The following is a 24,162-nucleotide window of genomic DNA, read 5'->3' on the forward strand; positions in this document are numbered from 1 at the left end:
TTCCAATATAGAGGAACTGATTGATAACATGAAAATAAAGCTCAGAAGCCCTGCGCATGAGCCTGTGGAATTCAGCACAGTAAGAAATGAGGTCACATGAAGAAGCAGCACAAAGACATTAGTTTTAAGGAAGGCAAATTTAGAGAGGTAAGAAATATAGGCTTAAAACCTCCATTAATTCTGCAGGCAAAACTCTAACTGAAGCAATTAGGGCCCAGGGGTTTAACTAAGGGGAAGATGTGGTAGAACTCTATCCTTTTCCCACTTGCCATCCTCTCCATCACTCACCCCTTGGATTCAACTTTGCATTTGTGAACCCCAGATGCTCAAGCATGAGTTATCATCTGGGAAATATGTAATAAACGGGCACGTGAGCAAGACAGGCCACTACCTTCTCCTGGACAGAATTAAACTTCTGAGCTGTACACCACTGTCCTTACATTAAAATCAATGCTGACATGTAACTGACTTCGAGCAATACAGAAATCTCTAGCATGTAAATACTACATTATTGATGTAGAAAAATGGAACACACAAACCGTATATTGGGTAGAATATCAAAAGCAATGTCCTAAAGCAGAAAGAATATGGTATATATACTGAAAATGGATGCTTTGACACTGTTCTAATGTCAAGGGCATGAAATATGATAGAAATTTAAAATCCTCTTTAGAGAGAATGTGTAGTTATTTTATTTCTTCAAATTTCTTATAAACAGCTGCCAGCTAAAGGCTGGTCTCCCTTGGACCCTCTCTTATCTCTAATAAAAAGGGCCCATTCATGCGCAGGAGTTCCTTTCATCATGAAGGTCCAAATGACCACTATACAGTATAGCAATAACCAAGTCACAGGTGGCAAGTTTGTTAGTGTTTACACTACTGGTGCCTACCTCACAGGCAGTTCTAAATGTTTATAAAGCACTTTGAGATCATCAGAGGGAAGGCACTATAGAAGTGCTGAAAGCTACTATTTATTATTACCACCAATGGATCTCCACTTTAATGTATTTTTTTTGTACTAGCTTCCCAGTTGCTTTTGGATTCTATTCATTTAATCTACAAAGCCCGACAGGGCTTGAGGCCAAGCGACATCTCGCTTCATATGGACTGTCTCAATGGCTGGTAGCAGCAGGGATGTTCTGTTTGAAAATGCCAAAATTTGAATTCCTGAGGCGAGAGAAGAGAGTTCTTAGGAAAGGGACCTCGAGTGGGGAACTCATTCCCTCCCAGTCTGCAGGAACTGGAATTTGACCTTCACTTAACAGCCCAGGTTCTGGAAGTGCTGGAAGGAAGGGGAGGAACTTCAGCTGCCTCAGACCTACACAGCGTCTCCCTTTGATTTTTCATGTTTCAGAGCAGGAATTTGGCATGTCTCATTCATCTGTAAGGCATGATGCACCTACGGTATTCTGTACAGGTAGGAAGTATAGTCCTCAGGGAATAGGGTGACCAGATGTCTGGATTTTATAGGGACAGTCCCGATTTTTGGGTCTGTCTTATATAAGCTCCTATTACCCTCCACCACCTGTCAGGATTTTTCACACTTGCTGTCTGGTCACCCTATCAGGGAACAAACTGACTTCTTGTGAGTTTGGAAAGGATATAGCACATTTTGGGCACTACTGCAATCTAAATAATCAAAAAGCAATTCAGAATGCAATATAATGCTATAAGACAGGCATTTAAGACTATAGAAGCTTTTTCCATCATGTGCATTGAGTGGCCAACCAGTGTATGGCTCTTATTGCTAACCAGTTTGATCAGTACTGTTTTGTTCATAGTATCTGTTGTGCATCCAGAAGCAACCCCAAATGGGCATATACTAAGCTATTTAATAAGGGATATGTGGGGAAAACTCATTTAATGTGAAATCTTAGATCAGTCAGTGAAAGAATGAATATGCATATTGAGAAATAAGGTTTCTTCCCAGACTTTGTGCACTCTGAGCTCTTAACTTGTTTTTTCTTCTCTCCTGCAGCTCCATGTTCAGGCAGCACTTACTTTTGCCATAGCAACATGTGCATCAATAATTCTTTGGTCTGCAATGGCATTCAAAACTGTGCATACCCTTGGGATGAAAATCATTGCAAAGGTGAATATAGTGCAAAGCATAACCTTGGTGATCCAGGATTGTCAGTTAGCCTTTCATTTAAGAAAGTCATAAAACATCTTTTCCTGCAAATGTGCTGAAGACTGCTATTCTTCTAAACTCAGGGAGATGTTCCAAATTTTTAATTTAAAACCAAGAGGCCTATGAGCAGGGTTGAAGAATGTACCTGCCCTATAATTGAACATCTCATGCCCTTCACAAAGTATATTTTAAACTTTACACAGAACATTGGGCTTACTAAGTATATGCTTCTGTATTTGCCTGATTTGTACCACTACCATCTATTCCTAATCCTTGATGCTTTTGCGGGGAAAAATCCTTGATTTTTGAAGGAGGCCCCTTTATGTTAGTGTGAAAATAATATAAATGTAGTTACTAAGCTAAAATGTATCATGTCACAGCATCTTTGTTTTATTTATTACGGTTAACAAAACTGATCAGTGGCTCCCAAGTTTCTATAATAAAAATCAAGTTTGCTGCACCTGAAGCTCTGCCTGTGCAAGTATTATACACATTCCTAATCAAAAATGGTTTTCTGCGAGGTTTGCCTTAACTACAGGTGCTTTTCTGAAATATACACCTTTCCTAGAATGCTTCAACAAAGCAATACCATCTTGCCCAGCATTTAACTACTGTGTGCTGAACTAAAATTACCCACAATATTTTAGCTTTAGATGTGAAGAGAATTCTTAATACCTAGCATCACAGCCCAAAAAATAAAAAAGTAAATATTTTTACTGTTTTCTAATGAATATTCTGTTGTATTCATACACGTTTTTTAGTCATCCAGAACAAATACTTTTTCCAAAGCAAAAGATTGCTAGAAATTTGTCTCCACGTGTGGGAAACCTGCTGTAATCAAATACTGCCATCTTGTGTACTTTCATAGGAAGTGCTATCAAGTAACTTGTTTTTTTTAATTGATCTTATGATGTGGACTGTTAAATAACTTGCAACGCAATACGTAGGTACAGTTTAGTTTAGTCATGAAAGCCATCCAGTGAAGTCAAGATAAATAGTACAGTTGGATTTTTGTATATTGTTGTTGTTTTTTAAAGGACAAGATCATTTTGGAGCCTGGTTTTTCTTCCATTCAAATCAATAAGAGTTTTGCCAGGGGCACCAATGGGAGCAGGATTGGGCCTTTTGTGTATGAGCATTTGTAGCTATGCAAGCTAAAGTAATCAGGGGCGGCTCTAGGAATTTGGCCGCCCCAAGCACAGCGGCATGCCGCAGGGGGCGTGCTGCTGGTCCCGCGGCTCTGGGGGACCTCTTGCAGACGTGCCTGCAGAGGGTGCGCTGGGAGGGCGGCAGGCGGCTCCGGAAGACCTTCCACAGTCATGCCTGTGGGAGGTCCACCCGAGCCGTGGGACCAGCGAACCCTCCGTAATCATGCCTGCGGGAGGTCCGCTGGTCCCGCGGCTCTGGTGGACCTCCCCCAGGCATGACTGCGGAAGGTCCGCCGGAGCTGCCCTGCTGGCAAAATGCCGCCCCAAGCGCGCACTTGGCGTGCTGGGGTCTGGAGCCGGCCCTGAAAGTAATTATATGCTGTTTAATCAAATTTTAGTTTTTCAGAATGTAAACTGGTTACCACAGGGATCAGGAAGGAACCCACACCCCAACTAAATAGGTTTGTTGGATTAGGGGAGGGTTCCACCAGCCTCTGAAGTATCAGGCGTTTGTCACTGCTGAAGGCAGGGTACTGGATTTGATGAACCATTGCACTGATTCAGTATGGTAAATCCCACAAATCTATAAGTTCATTACATTTCTAAGGTAACTTCTTTCTCCAAAAACTATGGGCCATATTCTGCTCTTGAATGTTTGTGTGAACCTCAGGGAAAATAGCACCACTTATGAGAGCAGTGTATGCTCCTCTGCATAGAAAACTTGCCTGAAATTGCACGCTGTTCAGTGGGCTCAGTCCTGCAGTCCTTTCTCATCCCGTATAAGACAAAACTCACTAGTTACAATGGAGTTTTGTTTGAGTCAGGACTAATGCTTAAAACATACAGGGCCAAATTCTGCTCTCACTCACAGGGATGCAGTGCCCATTAATGGAGCCAATGCTTAATAGACATTTGTACCCATATGAATGACCTCAGCATATGACCTGCTGTGTCATTTTCACTTTTCATTATCTTTATACAAAGATTTAAGTCCAACCTCAAATTTTACTGAATTATTTCTGATCAGACATTTTAGACAGATTCAAAAGCCAACCCTTTCTCTTTTTTGCAGAGAAGAAAAAAACTGGACTGTTTGAACAAATCACCAAAACTCATGGAACCATCATTGGCATTACTTCAGGGATAGTTTTGGTTCTTCTCATAATTTCAATTTTGGTGCAAGTAAAGCAGCCTCGCAAAAAGGTTATGGCCTGCAAAACTGCTTTTAATAAAACTGGCTTCCAAGAAGTATTTGATCCACCACATTATGAACTGTTCTCATTAAGGGATAAAGAAATTTCTACAGACTTGGCTGACTTATCAGAAGAACTTGAGAACTATCAGAAAATGAGACGCTCCTCTACTGCTTCGAGATGTATTCATGACCATCACTGTGGCTCTCAAGCTTCCAGTATAAAACAAAGCAGGACCAACCTCAGTTCCATGGAACTTCCCTTCCGCAATGATTTTGCGCAACCTCAGCCAATGAAAACATTTAATAGCACCTTCAAGAAAAGTAGTTACACATTTAAACAGGCCCATGACTGCCCTGAGCAGGTCATAGAAGACAGAGTGATGGAGGAGATTCCTTGTGAAATTTATGTGAGAGGACGGGAGGATGCTGCACAAGGCTCATTATCTATTGACTTTTAATCTCCTGCTAAAGGTGAAATTGGTATGTGTGGCTGACGCGCACACTGTATATATAAATATACCATATGTAGTGTGTATAGGTATACACACTTTTTAGCTTACTGTATCCAATTCAATTTTTTTTTTTTAAAGAAAAGATCTTCGTAACCAATAATTGTTGCAGTGGTGGACTTTGCTCTCATCCCCCCACAAGCTGCCACTTCTGTTGAGCAACAGAACAGAAGGTTTTGCATGGGAACTATTAAGAATATTTTTAACTAAATCTGAAAATGACTAATTTTTCTGTCCTCCCTTTCATATTATTTCTTTTCCTTTGTTAAATAATTGGTTTTCAGACCAACAGTTTTAACTAGCTTAAGTAAATAAAAGTGGTTAAAGGCACCGCCTATTTTGACACATCTTATCATATTTATCGAATTGCAGCTAGAGTTACTGTGGTAAGTGCCAATTAAGACACGTTATGTTGCATCCACCTGTTGCATCTTGACTAGTTTTTATATTGCTGCCTTTAATTATTGGCTCCTTAGTCTCTGTGTTCTGTGAGAAATATGTGAAATGGTCTGTTGCCTTTTAACAGTATTTTATCTTTGCTATATTTATTTTAGTATCTTTGGGAATATATGGCCTTTGCAGTTTGTGGATAAGATTTAACCCAATTGTCAAGTATGTCTTTTTAGACACAGACTTTATACAATGGCGTCTTTCAGGAAGATGTAGATTTTCAAAAGCTTTGGGTGGGCCAATTTCTGCTATGTTTTACAGCCATGCAACACTGGCTCTCTGTTTTTTTTCCTATTACTTGCATAAAGAAACTCCATTGACTGTTTTATATATTTGTCTCCTGTAGTGATCCTAATGCTATATTCCTTATGCAGCGCGCACCCCCCCACACACACACACACCCATTGAAATCTAGGCTTCATACTCAATTGGTGTCTTCATCCTGTACTTTTTGTGCAATTAAGCCTGCTACATGCTACACTTTGAGATCTATGTGATAACTAAGGTGTATGAAATTGTTGAGGACAAAGAGAAATCTGAAAGTAGCTGAATGAGCCTTTTAGCACTTAAGACTATCACATTTTTCTAGCACTTGTGTCCATGGTGCAAAAATGCATATTTCATACTTTTTTTTTAAATGGCAGGTTAGACCTTTTTTTTTTACAGCACAAGATAATTTGTAAAATAACAATTCTCATGGATTTTTTTAGACTTTTGATATAATTTGATACTAATACAAACTGTTTATTAAATCAAGATTTAACACCTGTACAGTAAGCCTCTTTCAGTGTCCCCATTAGCAGCATTAAACAACAAGTCAGTGATTGGTGTGTACAGTGTAACTTGTAAAGAATACTTAACATACAGTAGCCTTTTTACTCCCTGATTTATTTGGATTTTTGTTTGTTTACACAGGAACTGTTATTTTTTCACTAAATGTGACCTTGCAGTTCTCAGTTACTGGACATAGCCTGTATTAAATGTACATAAAGACAAAATTATCATAAGTTTTTTGTTGTTGTGCAGACTGCAATGAAGTTTATTTGTTACTGGAGGTTTCTGCGCTGCAAGGACATATCCATTGCTGGGAATGTGTGTAAAACAGACTTTTTCCTTTTTAAGATTAAAACAAATGAGACTTAATTGCTGGTTGCCTGACCAGGTATGATGTGATGGTGGCAAACAAAACTATTATTTCTGTCCCCTTATAGCAATGGTGTTTAGTTTAAGTTAGGAACACTCATTCTCTGTTTGCTTTATTACAAGCAAGATGAAGTTGATACTGAATCCAAGAATCAGAACATCTGTTAGACTGACGCATACCATTTCTATCAAAGCAATGCAATCAGGATTAGTTTACCTAATATAGATGGACAGTAAATGAAAGTGTGCAGACATTCATTGAAATGTTATCCATAAGATTTTCAGCTGTCTTAAGAAAATAACAGTAATTATCTCAGCCTGAATTTCATTTCCCATGAAACAAAACACTGGCCCCAAAGAGAAATGCTAAGTGGGTATCCATCAGAATGCTGAGAACAGCTATTTGAAAAGAGAATCCAGCATCTTGGGTTAAGATTTTAGACCAGCTAGAGTTAGTGATAAGTCTTTTTTGGCTTTAATAAAAAAAACACAACCTTTCAGGTGCTTACAACTTAAAGGATTGCATAGCACTGTTCCCACCCTTTCTCCTATCCACTCATTTCTGTAATATTTTGACTTGTTCTCAGTACATGTTTCATGTATGTAGACAGCGTCAGAGTTTGGCCAGATATCATTTTCCCCAGACAGTGAGCAGTTATCACTAAAAAGTCACCATTAACTGAGCAGTGGTACTGCCAATACTGCCATCTATTCCACAGGTGGCCAAACTTACTGACCCTCCAAGCTGCACACAACAATCTTCAGAAGTTCGAGAACCAGGGCACACCTGCCAGAGCTTGGGCCTTCTGCCCACAGGAGGCACCTGCTGAAGCCCCATCCTGCTGCAAGGCAGAGGTCCCAAGCTCTCCCCTACCCGACTTGGGTAGGGGGAAAATGGAGCTGGTGTGGGCAGGGGGCTCTATGAGCCACAATTTTGGCCACCCCAATCTATACCTTGATACTGAGATAGCTTAAACATCACAATGCTACTGTCTGCTGCATGATTTACTGCTTACTGTTAACTGGCCCTACAATTTTTTACCTTTTAATAAATATATAAGAGGAACAATCCAGGACTCTTGGAAGGGGTACAGGGTGGTATCTGGAGTTGTATATAGCTATGATTCATTGTGACACTAAAGTGCCACAGGGTCAACTCAAATTTGACACAGAGATTGACTCTGAAATGCTGCAGCATTTCAGGGATCACAAGAATCTTAATTTATACAAGAAAAATGACATTTTCTTGCTTAAGAAGAAGAACATGGTCTTCATACTGTGTACTAAGGACAAAGGAGCAGTATACATGCAACACCCAATTAAAAAGTAGTGACAGAAGAGCTATGATTTGCATAAAAAAATTTCTTTATAAGAACACCCATGCTAAAATTCACATTTTTATGTACTGAAAATCCTACCTTATCCATCTGTTAGTGACTTTCCTAACTGTGCAAAGACCTATGTATCAGCAGTGACATAGGGAAAAGACACTTTGAGTCTTAATAAATCATCAGCGCATGGGTGGATTACTCAACTTTCCTATTTAGCTAAAGTGCTGCAAACATCACATGCTCTATTGCCTATATGCTCCACCAACACTGTCCAAGTAGTACTTGTCACTGGTGCCTGAAAAGCCAAAATGAAGTTGGGACTAGGAGTGTGAAATTGAGAGACTTCAATTCAGAAGAGCTCATGCAAATGTTTTATTCAACTTTGATCCTCCCTTATTTTCAACTCTGCTTTTCAGATGCAAATATACTCATGCCAAAATTCAGACAAAGCCACTTACTCTCACCTGGTTTCAACACAAATCCATGTATCACCTCAGAGCTTGCTGCTTTCACCCAGTGAAAGGTTCCAATCACTAACAAAGCCAAATGTACACAAGTTACACCGAGAAACATTTAAGACTATTCTAACTGTAACCCACTGGAGCAGTTAAGTAATTTACATCTTAATACTACATACATTTATCTATTAAAAAAAAACTATTTCATCATGTCCCTGCTTTGAATGTGATTTTGTTTTATCAGTTCATGAGCTAGCTGTGTGCTACAAAGAGTGATATCTGCAAGGTTTTTGCTTTTGTGATGATCTTTTCTCTCCTCCTAACTGTCCCTGTAGAGGATAAATGCTGATAAAAATGGGCTCCAGTACACTATGTATTTTGTCTCCAATATGAAATGAGTGTAGCCATCAAAGTGAAAGGCTATTTTCATTGTTTCTTTTGCTACACTCCATTTTGCAGAATCAGCTTAACTAAATCCGTTTTCCATCTGCTTCATAGATCAGCACTAACAATAATCATTTTTGAATTCTCAACTTGTTCTCCCTTATCCAGCCATTGATGATAATCCAAAATACAGCAGATAAAACAGCTTAATTTCTATAAGCCTGGTTGATCCTATAGAGTCAAGCCTGGAGACAAACAAAGTGAAGACCTCCTGTCTTTGTATGTCTTTTTATTATCAAGGTGTCATTTCTACGGGGGGGGGGGGAGGATCAAAGAAATGCATGTTGTTTATGGGTCAGATCTGACCAGGGAAAGAAAAGTGCTGTGACAAAACAAACAGGTACATAGCACATACACACTGCAAGATAAAAGTCACTGGGTCTTGGCTGGTAGCTGCCCCACACTCAGTCACCTACTGCTCCTGGCTCCTCTTCCATAACTGTAAAGGTGGTTGTGTCTAGGAGCGGGTATAGTAGGTACATAAATGCATGAGGCCAGATTCTCTTTTCTGTTCCAACCCCTTTGCATGGCACTTCTGGTGCAAAGGGAGAAGGGGGCAGCAAGTGTTGCCCCCCCCACCCCCTAAGAACACCCACTCAGAGGGGCTGGAGACATGCACCAATTGGAAGAGATTAGATTGTAGACACATGGAATTTCCCTCTACCACCTCTACTGTTACAGGCCAGGTTACTTGACCTCAGTTCCTCAAATCTCACAGTCTGGCCCAAAAGGTTTGTTTCTCAAAACCACTTCAACTGGGTCACATTTTAGAATCAATCCTCTGATTTTACCTGAACTTTAGAATTGCTGTGTCCTAGCTGGGGCAGCTGTCAAAAGAAAATAGCCTCACTCTCTACCCTGCAACAAGCCAGAAAGACGCAGAGGAGAACACGGGGGGGGAGGGGGGGGGCAAAGAGGAATGTCAGGGATAGTATACTGGAAAAAGAGGAAAAACGTGGCCAGTGAATACAGAGGATGAACTAGGGACAAGACACTGGGGGGGAACATAGAAGAAGAATTAAGTGTAGCAGAAGAGTAGGTGGGAAAGGGAGAGACACATGACCGTGACAAGGGAGGAGGAAAGGGATAGAATGACAGCTCCCCCCGCTCTAGGGCTAGGAGAGGGTTAGTATATTCTCCCATGGAGCAGTTACACAAGAATGTGGGCCTTTTTGGTATGTTTTTCTGGTTGAAATTGAATCTTAAATGCTCATGTACAATTTGAAGGTAGGCAGCTTCTCCTTAGACTCTGAAAACCTAAAGCTAATTTAAAAAAAAAACATTTTTATAATATAATTTTTAAGCCATTCTTGTATTTTGAACCTGACGTGAATGGTTGAGACTGACAATGCTGCCAGCAGTTAGAAAGATAATGAGCAACATACAGGCTCGCTGCACTTCCACTCCCCTGACTCAAACACAGGTTCTGATGGTTGCTTTAAGTCGGAAGCATTAGATTGTACCTTTATTCTGGCCAGGCCGGGGCACCTGCACACCACCAGTCCCCTATGCCCATCTCCACTCATTAATCTGAGCTGGAAGGATGGGGTAGGAGTTGAAGACAGATCAAGATATACATGCTAAAAAGTCATGGACTGTACTCATGGACCCTAAACCTCATCCTGGTACACCCTTCCCACATAGGTATTTGGGGAGGGAGAATGGAGGTGCAACAGTTGAACCATGTGATTGGCACCACAGCTTTTCAGGTGTTTGTCAGTGTTTAAAAGCACTGTGCTAAAATTCTGGTTTCAGAACACAAAATCACCTTCCACCCCAGATGTCAGATAAAGAGCAGGTGAGCCTCACAGATGTCAGAGCTCCCAGGATTACTTCCTATTAAAATGTTTTGCTTTCTTAAAGAAAGGAAAGCTGAGACAAGAGTGTCTCCCCCCTTAATCTAACATGAATATAGTAAGATTAGAATAAATGAATCAATTCTTTGGCAGTTAATGTCTGGAACTGTATTATGGAGAAATAGTTTTATCATTAAAAATGCAAGTGTTTTTTTATTTTAGGAGCATACTATGTCCATGTTCTGTGCTACCAGGCTCATCTGAACAAGTCAAAAAGAAAGAGCAGACAATTTGCACATAAACACTTGTATTCAATTTCTACAGCACTAACCTGTAGAAACTACAACAATCCAAAACATGAACCTTCTTTCAGGTCTATTGGCAACGCCAGCCACCAGTCTGAACCTCTAAGAAGGTTAAATCCAAATGAGGTGTGAAACTAGATTATGCTTCATTCTAAATGCAAACTAGGTGACAATTAAATCATAATCACTGGATATTGTCCTTTCTGAGGTGATGGCCAATTCTCCCTTGAATCTAATGACATTACTTTGAAGGTGGTAAAGCATGCAATTCTATTTAATCAATGTTAGATTCCCTCACTTCATTAAACACCCTCAATACATCCCATAATGTTGAGGCTGCCAACAGTTTACTGGATAGCAGTCTGCTGGATTAGTACCTGAAAAGATGGTTCAAAGACTGATTTGTGGGGAGAAGAAAGCCTCATGAAAACATTTAGCAGGGTAAAAGAGATTCTTAGAAATAAAATGAATAAATAAATAAATGTCAGGTCTCAAACGTGGTAGTGAAACTTGTAGTTAGAGAGGGGACATATCCAATAGCACTTGCTGTTTGAGTCTGCTATATTTTAATAAGCCAATGGAGTAGGTCAGGGCCTGAGGGTGAAGCCAGATCATTTTTATTTTTCCTGTTGTGATGGAAAATAAATTCATCTGGTAGAGCAAAAACATTGTTTGTTTTGCCCTTACCAGAGGGAGCAGAACCTGTGCAAGCTTTTTATTAATCTTCTCTAGTCCTTAACATTTACTATTGATTGTGAATGGAACTCCACAAGCTACAGTGAAAATACAGGAGGTCTATGTAAAAAATCAAATGCATCATAAATTAATTAAAAAGTATCTCAGGTTTTAAATAATTCTGTGTAGGGCTTTAAAAAAAATCCAATTTCTATCACAGAGGTTGTGACTTTCTCCCAGCCACTTCTCCATTTAGGTCAGGCTGTCACACTTGTATGCTAATAAACAAGATTTTAAACTGGCTAGACTAATGCAGTGATAACAGAAAGCTGAGTTATACTCTTTCTTGAAAGACCCAGGAGCAGTGATCAATGCTGCAAGCTCGGAAAGCCTGTGCAGCTTTGCTCATCACAGTGGAAATGGAGACAGATTGTTTCCCTCAAACATGACTGTCTTTTATTAAACTAGTAAAGTGAAAATTCCAGATATAGATTTTTTTTTTTAAAACACACACAAGAATTCATTCTACATGTTGACATCTCAAAGTGATTTTGCTTAAGGTTGTGACATCAGCTTAAATAAAAGGGGAAATCCTTTTGTTAAAGCAAATGTACTTCGTATACATTTCTCAGTCACAAAACCTCTAAACTAAAAGGTCGGGTTGATTTAAAATGCTGTGCACTGTTTATGATTGTATTTATATAAACCCTATTTTTGATTGTTGATTTATATAGCTAGTTTTGTCACTGAAGTCTGCACTTCCACACATTGCTGCATTTAGGCAGAATGCCAGATGTGTAACACCAGGAGGAATTAATGACAACATTTCAGCAGCACCCACAGAGCTAGTGCTGTACAGTAGGTGAATGCTAATGCCCAACAACAAGAGAAACAAGAACACAAAAACACTTCCTTTGCTTCCCTAAGGAAACACAACTAAAGGCAAATAGCTGTTCCATGGCAACATCACTAGACACAGGAGCTGAAGTTAAAAAGCAGCCTGCAAGCTTTTGCTTCTTCTTTTGTGAAGAATTAATTAGTAGAATTTTAAAAAATATTTCCAGATGAATTGTCTTCTTTCTAAGATTACATATATGAATTTAGAGAGACAGAGCCTGATCATGCAAGCTTCACTCAGGGAAAATTCCTCACTTAAGTCAATGGAGAATTTTACCTGACTAAGACCCACAGGTCATGACCCATCCTTGTATGTCTAAAGATATGAATTATTCAAGAGGTCTGAATTACAAAAAAAAGATACATGCTGCAATCAGTTAACTGATCGACAGCCCTGCCTGTAGGCCTTGGGCAGCCAAAGCAGAATAACCAAAACCATAATTCTATTAAACAAAAGCCTGGATTCTACTCCTTTCTCCTTCCCCCATCTCTTCAAAGGGGGTGCTAAAGCTTAATACAAAGCCCACTGAAGTCCATGGCTAGTAGCCACAGACCAAGGGCCACCAGCACCCTGGAAGTAGAGTCAGCTATAGTGACTGAGAAATGTGTACGTGACAGCAGCAAAGCTGTAGTGCTTCAGTGTAGGTACAACCTCTGCCAACGGGAGGGATTCTGCCATCCGCGTAAGTACTCCACCTCCTTGAGAGGCGGTAGCTAGCTGAAGGAAGAGTTCTTCCATTGACCTAGTGCTGTCCACATGGAGACTTAGGTCAGCTTAACTACTCCACTCAAGGGTATGGATTTTTCACGTCCCCGACCAATGTAGTTAAACCAACCAAATTTTCTCATGTAGACCAGGCCCATAGACTTGGAGCCAGGATTCCTCACAGACCCTTTGGGCTTCACACAAGTAGAAGTCCACACTCCCTGTGCCCCTTTGTGTGGCCAGCAAACCCATCTAGGATGGGAGAGTGAATCAGAATGCCACTCAAAAACTGGTATTAGTTTTTCTTCCTTTCTTCACCCTAATTTCCTGGTTTTTTCCAGCAGCGTGGTACGTTAGGGCAGCTTCATGGGATGCATAATATGTTTATGCACCTTGGGATCTTTGAATGGAAAGACTTACACCAATGTCAGCTCTTACCGTGTTTTTATTTTATCAGAGAGGAGCTCAATCTTCAACATTTCTGATGCTGAGCCACATTTCAAGTACTCACAAAGCTGAAGGGTGGAAGGGGTGTATAATTTAGTTATTATTAATATTTCCTCTTACTTATGATTTTTTAAAGTCTGACTATCTGCTGATCATTTGAGAAGCATTTACCAAAATACTTAAGTGGATCCAGTTACTTAGAAGATTTTATAGGGATATCTCACACCAGAACACAAACAACACAGAAAGGCAATGCCTAATCCTGTGAGGTGTGTGTTGTTTCCAGTGAGATACAGGTCACTCTCAGTTCCCAACTGAAAGATAAGCCAGGGGTGGCCAGCCTGAGCAGGAGCCAGAATTTGTCAAGGAGCCACAGTAATACGTCAGCAGCCCCCCAGTCAGCTCCCCCATGCCACTCCCAGCACCTCCCACCCACCGGCAGCCCTGCCAATCAGCACCTTCCCCTCTCTCCCCACATCTCCCGATCAGCTGTTTCATGGCATGCAGGAGGCTCGGGGCAGGGAGGAGGAGCAGCGAGGGCACGGCAGGCTCAGGGGAAGGGGTGGAGTGGGGGCAGGGCCTGCAGCAGAGCCAGGGGTTGAGCAGTGAGCACCCCCGGCACATTGGAAAGTTGGTGCCTGTATCTCCAGCCCCAGAGTCGGTGCCTGTACAAGGAGCCGCCTATTAACTTCTGAAGAGCCACATGTGGCTCCAGAGACACAGGTTGGCCAACCCTGGTCTAGTCAAATGGTTCTCAACCTGTGGCCCAATTAGCACAGAGCTGAGGCCCATGTGACATCCTCAGGGCCATACAGGTAGTATTGGCTGCAGCCCACAATGGTAAATAGACTCAGAACCACAGCCCTGGTCTGTGAACTAAACAGGTTTTAAAAAGAACTGTCACTAGCAGAGGCATTTGGTGAAAAGTGTTAGCTGCTAATGTGCTCCTTTTAAACAATGAGTTGTGGCTCAAAACAGATTAGGACTTGGAAATAGTAGGACAACAGCCTTCACTAAACTGTGGCTATGGACACTTTTTACATTTAATGTGAACCAACCATTTTTCTTTTTTTGGATGGCCTTGGGGGCTTAACTGAGCCAGAACACGATGGGCATGTCTTCACTACCAACGTTAAAGTGCTACCAGAGCAGTGCTTTAACGTGGCTGTGTAGTTGTGGCACCAGCGCTGGGAGAGAGCTTTCCCAGCACTATAACAAAAACCACCCTCACTAGAGGCATGGCTCCCAGCACTGGCACACTGTCTACACTGCCACTTTACAGCGCTGAAACTTGCATTGCCCAAGGGGGTGTTTTTTAGCACCCTGGAGCGAGAAAGTTTCAGCACTGTAAAGTGGCAGTGTAGACGAGGCCTAAGATACCACAGGCATTGCTCCCAGCTATGTACTTTGACATCTTGTTAAATAAGTTGTTTTAATCACAAAGATTTAGATAAAAAAATACCAGACCTTAAAAAAAAGCACATCTATCTTATTACCATAACAATTCCCTACCAGGATAAAAATGTAAAAGGAAAAGCTTCATGTCATTAAAGGTGCACTACTTAAGTATGGAACAAGATAATTAAAAGAGACTCCCCAGCAAGAGCTCTGTTCTGACTTTTGTCCTTTGCACCTTTACTATTTTGCCTCATGCCTCTTCTGCATAGCAGGAATGGACGGTTTGTTGCAGCATGTAGCCAAAGGTATATCCAACACAGATAACTGCACACTGCAAGCCAGACACAGCTACGTCATTTCAGAAAGCATTTCAAACCTGTGCAAAAGGAATGCCTCTTTCACCATAGACAAGAATAAACCTAACCTGAATGCCAGTCAAGGATGGAGAATTCATCAATAGTTTACCGGTATATCAGCATGTCATTCACAAGAATGATGGACCGATTACAGTGGCTAGTTTGCTCTTTTGAGGTCATGCATGAATAATCTGTCTTGGGCATGTAAATCCTGTTCAGTTATTACTCAGGCATTCACTTGGGTCAGCAGAATGAGGTGTACTTACTGCCTAAGACCTTGTACAGTTTACTTCAGGGAAGATTTTCCTACACAGTCTAAATGTGGCACAGTAGAAACAGCTAGGCCTAAATTCTCCACTCAGTTACATTCTGTGAACCCTTTCTAACACATTGTAAGTTTACCAGTAACCATTCCTGAAGGTCTTTGAGGAGGAGTTAGCCCTTCCTTTCCCCATTACAACACGGGATGAGCTCAAGAAGACTCTACTCAGACCGGTAACATTAATTTTATATTTTTGTCTCTGCAAATACAGTGTCCTTTGAACCATTTCAACTGACCTGGCAATACTTCTATCCAGAGGAGAGTAATTAATGCACAATTAAAAAACAAAATTATCTGATATTAACTTTCTTATACTTCCCAACTGCATCATACCACAGAGGGGAGAGAGGAGAGTCCTTAGCCATTGCTGCTTTCTATAATTTTGTTGGCACTAGATAATGAAGAGCTCATTAGATAGGACAGATTAATATGGCAGTTAAAATATTAAATATTAAAGAGACTTACTTGCTGAAGGGACAGGAGTAACTCCCACTGAAGTCAGAGGGACCTGCTGGGTAGTGACACACTTGGAAAATCCATCCCCTGCTTCTGACTTAGAAGCCTAACTTTAGGCACCCATTTTGGAAAATCCTGGCCTAGAGCTTTAGAGCCAAAAATTATATGAGATTAGCAAGTACCAGGGAAAGGAGACCCAAGTTAGACCTCATTAAAGCCGGGGATTGATTCAGACTATAATAAACTTGGATCTACCAAAAACCTGACTCTCTAGGCATCTTGGCTGACTCACCGCCTCCCCTTCTCTTGGTCATATCATGACACAATTGGAGAGAATGAAAAAGATGCCATGGCTCTAGTGTGTTCTGCCTCCTCCCTGGGACCTATGGTAGCAGCCAACAGTGTGGGACCTGTTGCCTCCTACTGCTGACTCACTCTCCAGTGGGGTCCTGAGCACAAGAATACGATCTTAATATTTGCCTGGCTGATAAAGAACTAACCTCAGGAAAGGAACTGTGGTTTTGTTCTGTGTTTGTATAGCACCTAGCACAATGAGTCCTGGTCCATGACTGGGGCTCCCATGTGCTACTACAAAACAATCATCATCAAGCAAGTCTTTTTTTTAAACTCAGTGCACAACAACTGGGACTCACAGGCAAATGGCACGATCAATTCGTTCCCAGGTCTGCACACCAATTGCAGAGTGGAGAAATATGACGAAGAACCATGAGGAAATAGAGAGAGAGAGAGAGAGAGAGAGAGAGAGAGAGAGAGAGTGTGTGTGTGTTTTTAAAACACAGAAATATAGCCAATTTCTTTTCAACAGTGCAAGATATCACTTCACCACACACACCATGTGCTGCTGAAATATTTTAACACTTTTTTTTGTTTTTTGGGGTTTTTTTTAAGTGGAACAGTTACTGCAACATACACAATTATGTTCACAGCATGTCTACCAAAATGACACTACATGCTTGCAGAAAATGAATTAAAAAAATAGATAACATTACTAAAAGAAAAAAAATTTAGCAAAGAGCCACAAACCATTTATTTTACAGCTAGTGGGATAAATATAGTATGGACTAGGCCAGTCGACACTAATAAAAGCTCGCATCCCAAGATATTGGAAACTATTCAAATGTTTAAATGGCTGTATGGTGCCATCAAATCTTCTCTGACAAATACGGTCACATACAAAATCCTCCTGGTTGCTATCGTTAATCAGGACTATAATCCATTACTATCAAACCAACAAATATGAAGTGCTGTTAAAAAATGCCAGCAATAGTCCAGACCTGAACTAAGAGAAACTATTTACTGAAAAACCTCAGCTTCTTCTTCATTATGATTTCCCCTGTTATCTGAACCAATCTATCTGCATTACTTGTGAGGGGTTTTTCCTTTTTAATAACCAACAGTGTAACTTGATATATAATAAGACCAATGCTTAGCATTTGCATGGTGTTTTTCATCCACAGCTCCCAGAATGCTTTAATAAAGAAGGGTAAGCATCATTATCTTTATTTTACTGCTGGGAAAGCTGAAGCTCAGAGAGCTGAAGTGACTTACCCAAAGTCATACTGCATGCTAATAGCAAAGTTGGGATTAGAACTCCTGGGCCAGATTCTTTCTCCTGCTATGGCCCCTTTGCAATGTTCTGTCATCATAAAGGGACCATATAAAGCCTGCTTACCAAGCACCCGGAAGAGAGCCTAAAATGGCATCTATGGACATGTCACATCATTTCATAAAACAGAGGGTTTTGAGTCACACATTAAGATGATGTAACAGTTGGAAAACATCTTTGAAAGTCACAACCATGTAGTTTCCAAGAGGCATGAGGGCAAAGAGATCAGAGATAAGGACAGGGTGAGGAAAATGTGTGTAGGAGGACAGGAAGAGAGACCCCCAAAAAAACAACAAAATCAGAAAAATGTGTCGCTTTCCATTTCACTTAATTCAAAGTGGATTTCAAAATCTGTATGCTATTTTATTACTGCCTATAAAGTAAAGTCACCTAGTTGGCATTTGCTTTTATTTTCAGTGGCCAAACCCTGAGGTCCTTAACTCAGTTTTCATTCAGTTCTTGTTCAGGATAACTCCCCCTAGACTCCCAAGGTTTGTCTCACTACAACTCAGCAGACACTTCTGAGGGAATCTTACTCTCCCCCAGATTCATGAGGGACATGTATCCATCCCCAATGAAACATTGCTCTAGTTACTGAGGGACAATCACTTTATCACCATCTCCTTTGATTGTTTGTCAGCTTTAAGGTTCTCCAGTCTCTTCCCAACCCACACCAATCCCTGCCCTAGAGCTTCACCTTATTAAAGAAACCAAACCCCACACTTTCCTCAAAATCAATAAAGATGAAAAAAAACTACGGTTTTCTTGGCCAAGAGCAGCTTGTAGGCCAGGGGTGGGCAAACTTTTTGGCCCAAGGGCCACATTGGGGTTGCAAAACAGTATGGAGGGCCAGGTAGGGAAGACTGTGCCCCCTCCCAAACAGCCTGCCCCCCACCCCTTATCCACCCCCTCCCACTTCCTGCCCCCTGACTGCCCCCCTAAGAACCTCCAAACCCATCCAACCCCTCTGCTCCTTGTCCCCAACCGACCCCCCTCCATCCACTCCCCCACCCCCTGACCACCCCCTTCCAGGACCCCCTGCCCCTGACCGCCCCCTTCCAGGACCCCACCCCTTATCCATCTCCCCCCCCCCCAGTCCCTTTCGGAATGTGGCCCCGCAAACATGGGCGGAGAACTCAACAGGAGCAGGGGCAGCCGCACAGCCAGAGAGAAGCGGCGGTTTCCCCTTCAAAGGGCCGCTTCTCTCTGGCCGGCTGCGTGGCCTCCCAGTGCTCCCCCTGAGTCCTCCGCCTGCATTCCCTGCGCTCCCGCCATCTGCACCGCCCGCCTGCATATGATTTCAGTGCAGCCAGTGTTGAGTTGCCCGAGTGCCCGGCCCTGGGTCCCCCTGTTGTTGGGGGGCCTTTGCCAGGGCACCCTGTGTTCACTTGTAAATCTGCCCCTGCACCGCACCGCCCAGCCCCGGAGCCAGCCAGGATGCCGCGCTGCCAGCACAGCAAGCTGAGGCTGCGGGGGAGGAAGGACAGCCGGGGAGGGGCCGGGGCCAGCTGGGAGCTCAGGGGCTGGGCCCGCAGGCCAGATGTGGCTCGCGGTCTGTAATTTGCCCACCTCTGCCCTATCCACACCCCCGCCCTCTGACCACCACCCCGAACTCCTCTACCCTCTATCCAACCCTCCCTGTCCCCTGCCCCCTTACCACACTGCCTGGAGCACCGCTGGCTGGCAGCGCTACAGCCACGCAGCCGCCGCCACCGTGCAGCACAGAGACTGGGTCAGGCCGGGCTCTGCAGCTCGCTGCCCCAGGAGCTCGCAGCCCCGCCGCCCAGAGCATTGCGCCAGCGGCAGAGCGAGCGAGTTGAGGCTGCGGGGGATGGGGGATAGCAAGGGAGGGGCCAAGGGTGAGCCTCCTGGGTCAGGAGCTCGGGGGCCGGGCAGGACAGTCCCGCGGGCTGGATGTGGCCCGCGGGCCGTAGTTTGCCCACCCCTGTTGTAGGCCATTTTTATTCCACTGATACATTAGTCATCTATTCTCTCCTCTAACAGTCTCTCTCTCTCTATCAATGAGAGAGAGGCAGGAATGATCACAGGTCTGAGCGTTAAAACCCAAACTCTCCCACTGACATACTGTGTGGGCTTGGGCAGCTCTCTGCATCAATTTCCCCATTCTCAAAATGGGGATAACAAACCCTTACACCTGTTAAGGGTGGGGTGAGGCTTTATTAGTTAAAATGTCTGTACTATACTTTGAAGATATAAATTGCTATAAATTCTAAGTATTTCTATATACATGTTAAACAGGTGTCCAGATCCTGCAGGGTTCATCACAGGACTGTAACAAGCAGCTTTTTCACTCCTCAGAAGACTAATTTGTAAACAAAAAGAGTATGTCTGCACTACAGTAGCATAGCAATGGCACTGCAGCTGTGCCATGTAGCACTGTAGTGTAGATGCTTGCTACGCTGGCAGAAGAGATTTCTCCATATAGTTAATCCACCTCTCCAAGAGGTGGTAGCTAAGTCGACAGAAGAATTTTATAGGTGGGGGTTTACAGTGGGGGTTAAGTTCACCTAACTACGTCCCAAAGGGCATGACATTTTTCAGAGCCCTGAGTGCTGTAGCTTGGTTGATCTAATTCTTAGGTGCAGACCAAGCCAAAATGAAGTTTTAAAACATTCAGTATAGCAAACATCACAATTATCAGTTCAAGTTTAGCAGTCATTACAAATTCTCCCCCAAAAGTGTTACCTTTTTACCCCATGGGATAGAAAAAGAAAACCTCAAGAGATACTATTTTGGCCATAAAAAAAATAGTATTCCCTGAAAAGTAGGTGAATTTTCTTTAAAGCTAAGCTTTTTAAAAATGTGAAGAGAAGACGTTTTTAAAAGGCCAAATTTTATTCTCAGGTAACTGGTGTAAAGGATTTAATTTTGGATGTACTGGTACATCTGAAAGCAGAAACTGACCCATTATTTTTATGCAGTTCCTATTTTATATAAAGTTTCAGAAATCTCTCGGGAATAATCTAGTGAATGTGAAATCGTAGATCAAAGTTCAGAAGGAAGGCAGAGAGGTGTAAATGGGTCCATACAGTGGGAAGAAGGATACCCTGATGTGCAGCTAACTTAAGGCATGCCCAAAATGGCAGCCTTTGTGCTCAGGTTTGCATAAGGACTGCTACCAACTTGCTCCCCAGATGAGCAACTCACCAGAAATGGAGCAAGGAGCAGGTGGCATAGAACCCTGACTCAGTTTCCTTCCTCCCTCACAAGAATCCAGCTAGTGGAACTGGCCAGCCGCACAGGGAGGAATATTCTGTACTCTTTAAAAGCACTGTACCAAATCACTCTCCCCATAATGAAGCTGGGGAGCTCCAGGATGCATTTTCCTTCTATGAGGCAGATTGCTTCACAATGGTCCCTGTGGGAGGGTCTGCGCTGCTGTATACAATGGCCCATGATTGCAAGGCATGATCTAATCCTGTATGTCCTTTTCAAACATTCTTTCTCCCACACACAACAATGTAGCCTTCAAAAAAGTTACAGTATCTTATTTCTAAATATTAAAAACGAAATACTCCTGTAAGCTGGGGAAGTATTATCATCACCATTTTACAGCTATGCAAAATGAAACAAACAAAAGGTTGCCAGATGTGTCCAAGGTCTCACAGTAAGTCAACAGCTAAGCCCAGAATAAAACCCCTGAAGGTCCTGATTTCTTGCCTCTTCTCCAATTGCTTGAGAATGGTACTCTCTTGTATATTGTAAAATAATATATTATTTTACACTTACATAGTGCTTTTCAGAGGATCAACTACATACCAAACAAAACAAACAAACGTCAGTCAAGCCTACCACATCTGTAAGAGACTGGATGTTTTCCATCTGAAACAACTTTACATCTATTCAGGTGTAATGAAATAAAAGAAGATCAAGGCGGCCTGGAAGGAAGGATCTCTCCGCTACAGAGAGATGGAAACCAGAACTTTTTAAAAGAAAAAGGAGCATTTACTAAGTAGAACTGTTCCTATACCACTGACAGAACACAGATATTTGCTACATTTTATTTGAAGACTGTAACAGCATAAGTTCCATATTTGGGGATGCCTTCTGCCTTCTTGAAATGGCTTATGTCTACACTATTCTGTGATCGTGAACTGAATGTTGTTCACACTTTTGCATGAACAGATGGAGAATCAAGCAGATGATGTGCCCAGTAATTGGAGGACCATGCAGAATAGAATAGCTGCAGTGTTAATTCATATTCAGTACATTCTTTTCATCATGGTAAAGTTATTTGGCTGATGCAAAAAGGACTGGGTGTCTGTAAGTGAGGCATACAATCTTTCAAACTTTGAAGCATCCTCCAATTAAGACAAATAACTGGCAATTGTACCTGTACATGGCAGTTGGACAGGTTGGTTAATAATACATAAATAAATACAGTGGGAAAAGAGTAATGAGGGGCAGAAAAAGGAAAGGTGGTACCAAGACAGGAATGAGGGGCAGAGACCTAATCATTTTGCATCATTTACTTGAGTGATGCGAGTCTATACCACAGTCACATAACTTACACAGATATTCTATTCTGTCCTTTAAATAATGGCATATACCCGGGAGACCTTGGCACACAGCAAACATACATCCAGAAATGCCCTCACTTGACTGCCAAATTCCAATATAAGTATTTGGGAGGAAGAATGGTCTTGTGGTGAAGAACACAGGACCAGGAGTCAGGAGATTTGAAGTGTTAATGCTCTCTGACACTTCTTGTGTGCCCTTGTGCAAGTCACTTAACCACTATGGTTGGGATATTCTCATTGATTTTCAATTATATTTTGGTTCCTAACTCCCTTAGGCCCCATGAAAATCCCAGCCTCTGTATCTCTGTTTCTCCAGGTATAAAATAAAGGGGAAGGGAGCGGTACATCCCCAATCTTGGTGATCCCAGGCAACTGGAAAGACCCTCACAGGGGTGTGAGTAGCTAACATTTATTAGAGAAGCCCTGAGCCTGCTCTAACTTGTACCATGCCATGGACCAGCACAGACTGGTCTCAGGATTTAGAGGTCACAAAAGTGACTTAAGATTGTTTTAACCTCCTCCTAGAGCCTTGTGCAGCTCAGTCAGACAAAAGGTTCTGGCACTATATTTTGCAGGAAAAGGAGCAGAAATTAAATGTAAAAAAATGAGATTGAAAGTAAGCTAAATAAGCTAAATAAAATGGCCCTTTTGTCATTCTTTCTAACAGGTATTGAAATTGAACTATTTAAATTGCAACGATTTGTTATTTTATGTATTCATAAAACAATGATTAAGGAAACAGCATTTTTTTTACACTTCTTTAGATTTCAGTAACCAGAACACAGACTACTTTTGCCAAGTAGAGTCCTAGAATGAACTCTGTATCATCGTAATTGCTGTCATTTAAGCAATATGGACAGAACAGACTGTGTGTGTCATACTGGGATCATGCGATGATGCAAGTGAATTATATCACAAAAGGCAAAGCTAACTATCTTTGGTGGCTTAAGAAATGACACTTTCCCAGGACAGCAAATGCCCTGTTGAGCATAAGAGCTTTTAGAAGCTATCACTATCCCAGCTAATTTACATCATTGGCATCTCCAAGAGGATAAAGCCTATATGTGTGGCATTTTGGTAATAGCTTCAGGCAGCAGCACTGTGGAAATTAAAAGCATTAGAACCCCGACTGACAAGCAAAGTGTGAGGAGATGGAAAATAAGCAATACAGAGGCTCTATACATTGTATACATCTGTACATTTTTAGCAAAGGAGGACAAATAAGTAGTAACAAAGAAGAAAGACTTTCCATAAAGAATATTAATGATTGTGGCGGACTGGTAAGAAAAAGCAGATCCAAAGAGAACTCTGTTTTTCTAGTGGAGGTAAAGATAATAAGCCTGACTTTGACCTCATTCACACCAATGTTAGTCTGAGCTAAACCCAGATCTAAACCCGGAGAGAGCAGAAATTGGCTCGATTAGTCCAGTGCTGTTGTACACAACTGATGCTCTTTAGTGGATCCATGTAATTGACAGAGGAAGTTTTTGTGAATGGAGAGTGTTATTACAGAGAAGAGTGTACAATATGTTGCCTTTCAATTGGAAGGAAAGTACAAATCTGGCTTGATTTGGTAAACAAGATGCCATCAGTTTTTCAATGAATTTTGAGTGCCATTGTAATTTTACAAAATGCTGATGGTAAAAGAACATTAGTGGGGAAGAGCTTGCCTGGAAGCTAAATGGGAGGGTGGTGCAAACATGACCAAGAAACTGCAAAAGAGTGTGATAGTTCTGAGCTTCACTCATTCATCCCAAGATGCATTTGGGTATTTGGTATGTATGTGGGTATTTTTCCTCCTTACTATTTTTTTAGACATTTAAACAGA

General features: G+C 41.8%; 2 protein-coding genes across 3 annotated transcripts in view; one reads left to right on the forward strand and one right to left on the reverse strand.

Annotated features, from left to right (window-relative positions):
• The window catches only part of NETO2 (neuropilin and tolloid like 2), a 52,035-nt gene extending 43,540 nt beyond the window's left edge, over window positions 1-8,495 (forward strand). The window contains exons 8-9 of the mRNA XM_044987623.1: window positions 1,978-2,091; window positions 4,351-8,495. Of these exons, the coding sequence (XP_044843558.1) occupies window positions 1,978-2,091; window positions 4,351-4,931 (695 nt within the window). The 3' untranslated portion in view covers window positions 4,932-8,495. The remainder of the gene's footprint in view (window positions 1-1,977; window positions 2,092-4,350) is intronic.
• The window catches only part of LOC123349484 (borealin-2-like), a 129,340-nt gene that overhangs the window by 8,239 nt on the left and 96,939 nt on the right, over window positions 1-24,162 (reverse strand). The gene's annotated exons all lie outside the window — the stretch shown is intronic.

The sequence above is a fragment of the Mauremys mutica genome, chromosome 14 (genome assembly GCF_020497125.1).
Source record: "Mauremys mutica isolate MM-2020 ecotype Southern chromosome 14, ASM2049712v1, whole genome shotgun sequence".
NCBI classification, from domain to species: Eukaryota; Metazoa; Chordata; order Testudines; family Geoemydidae; genus Mauremys; species Mauremys mutica.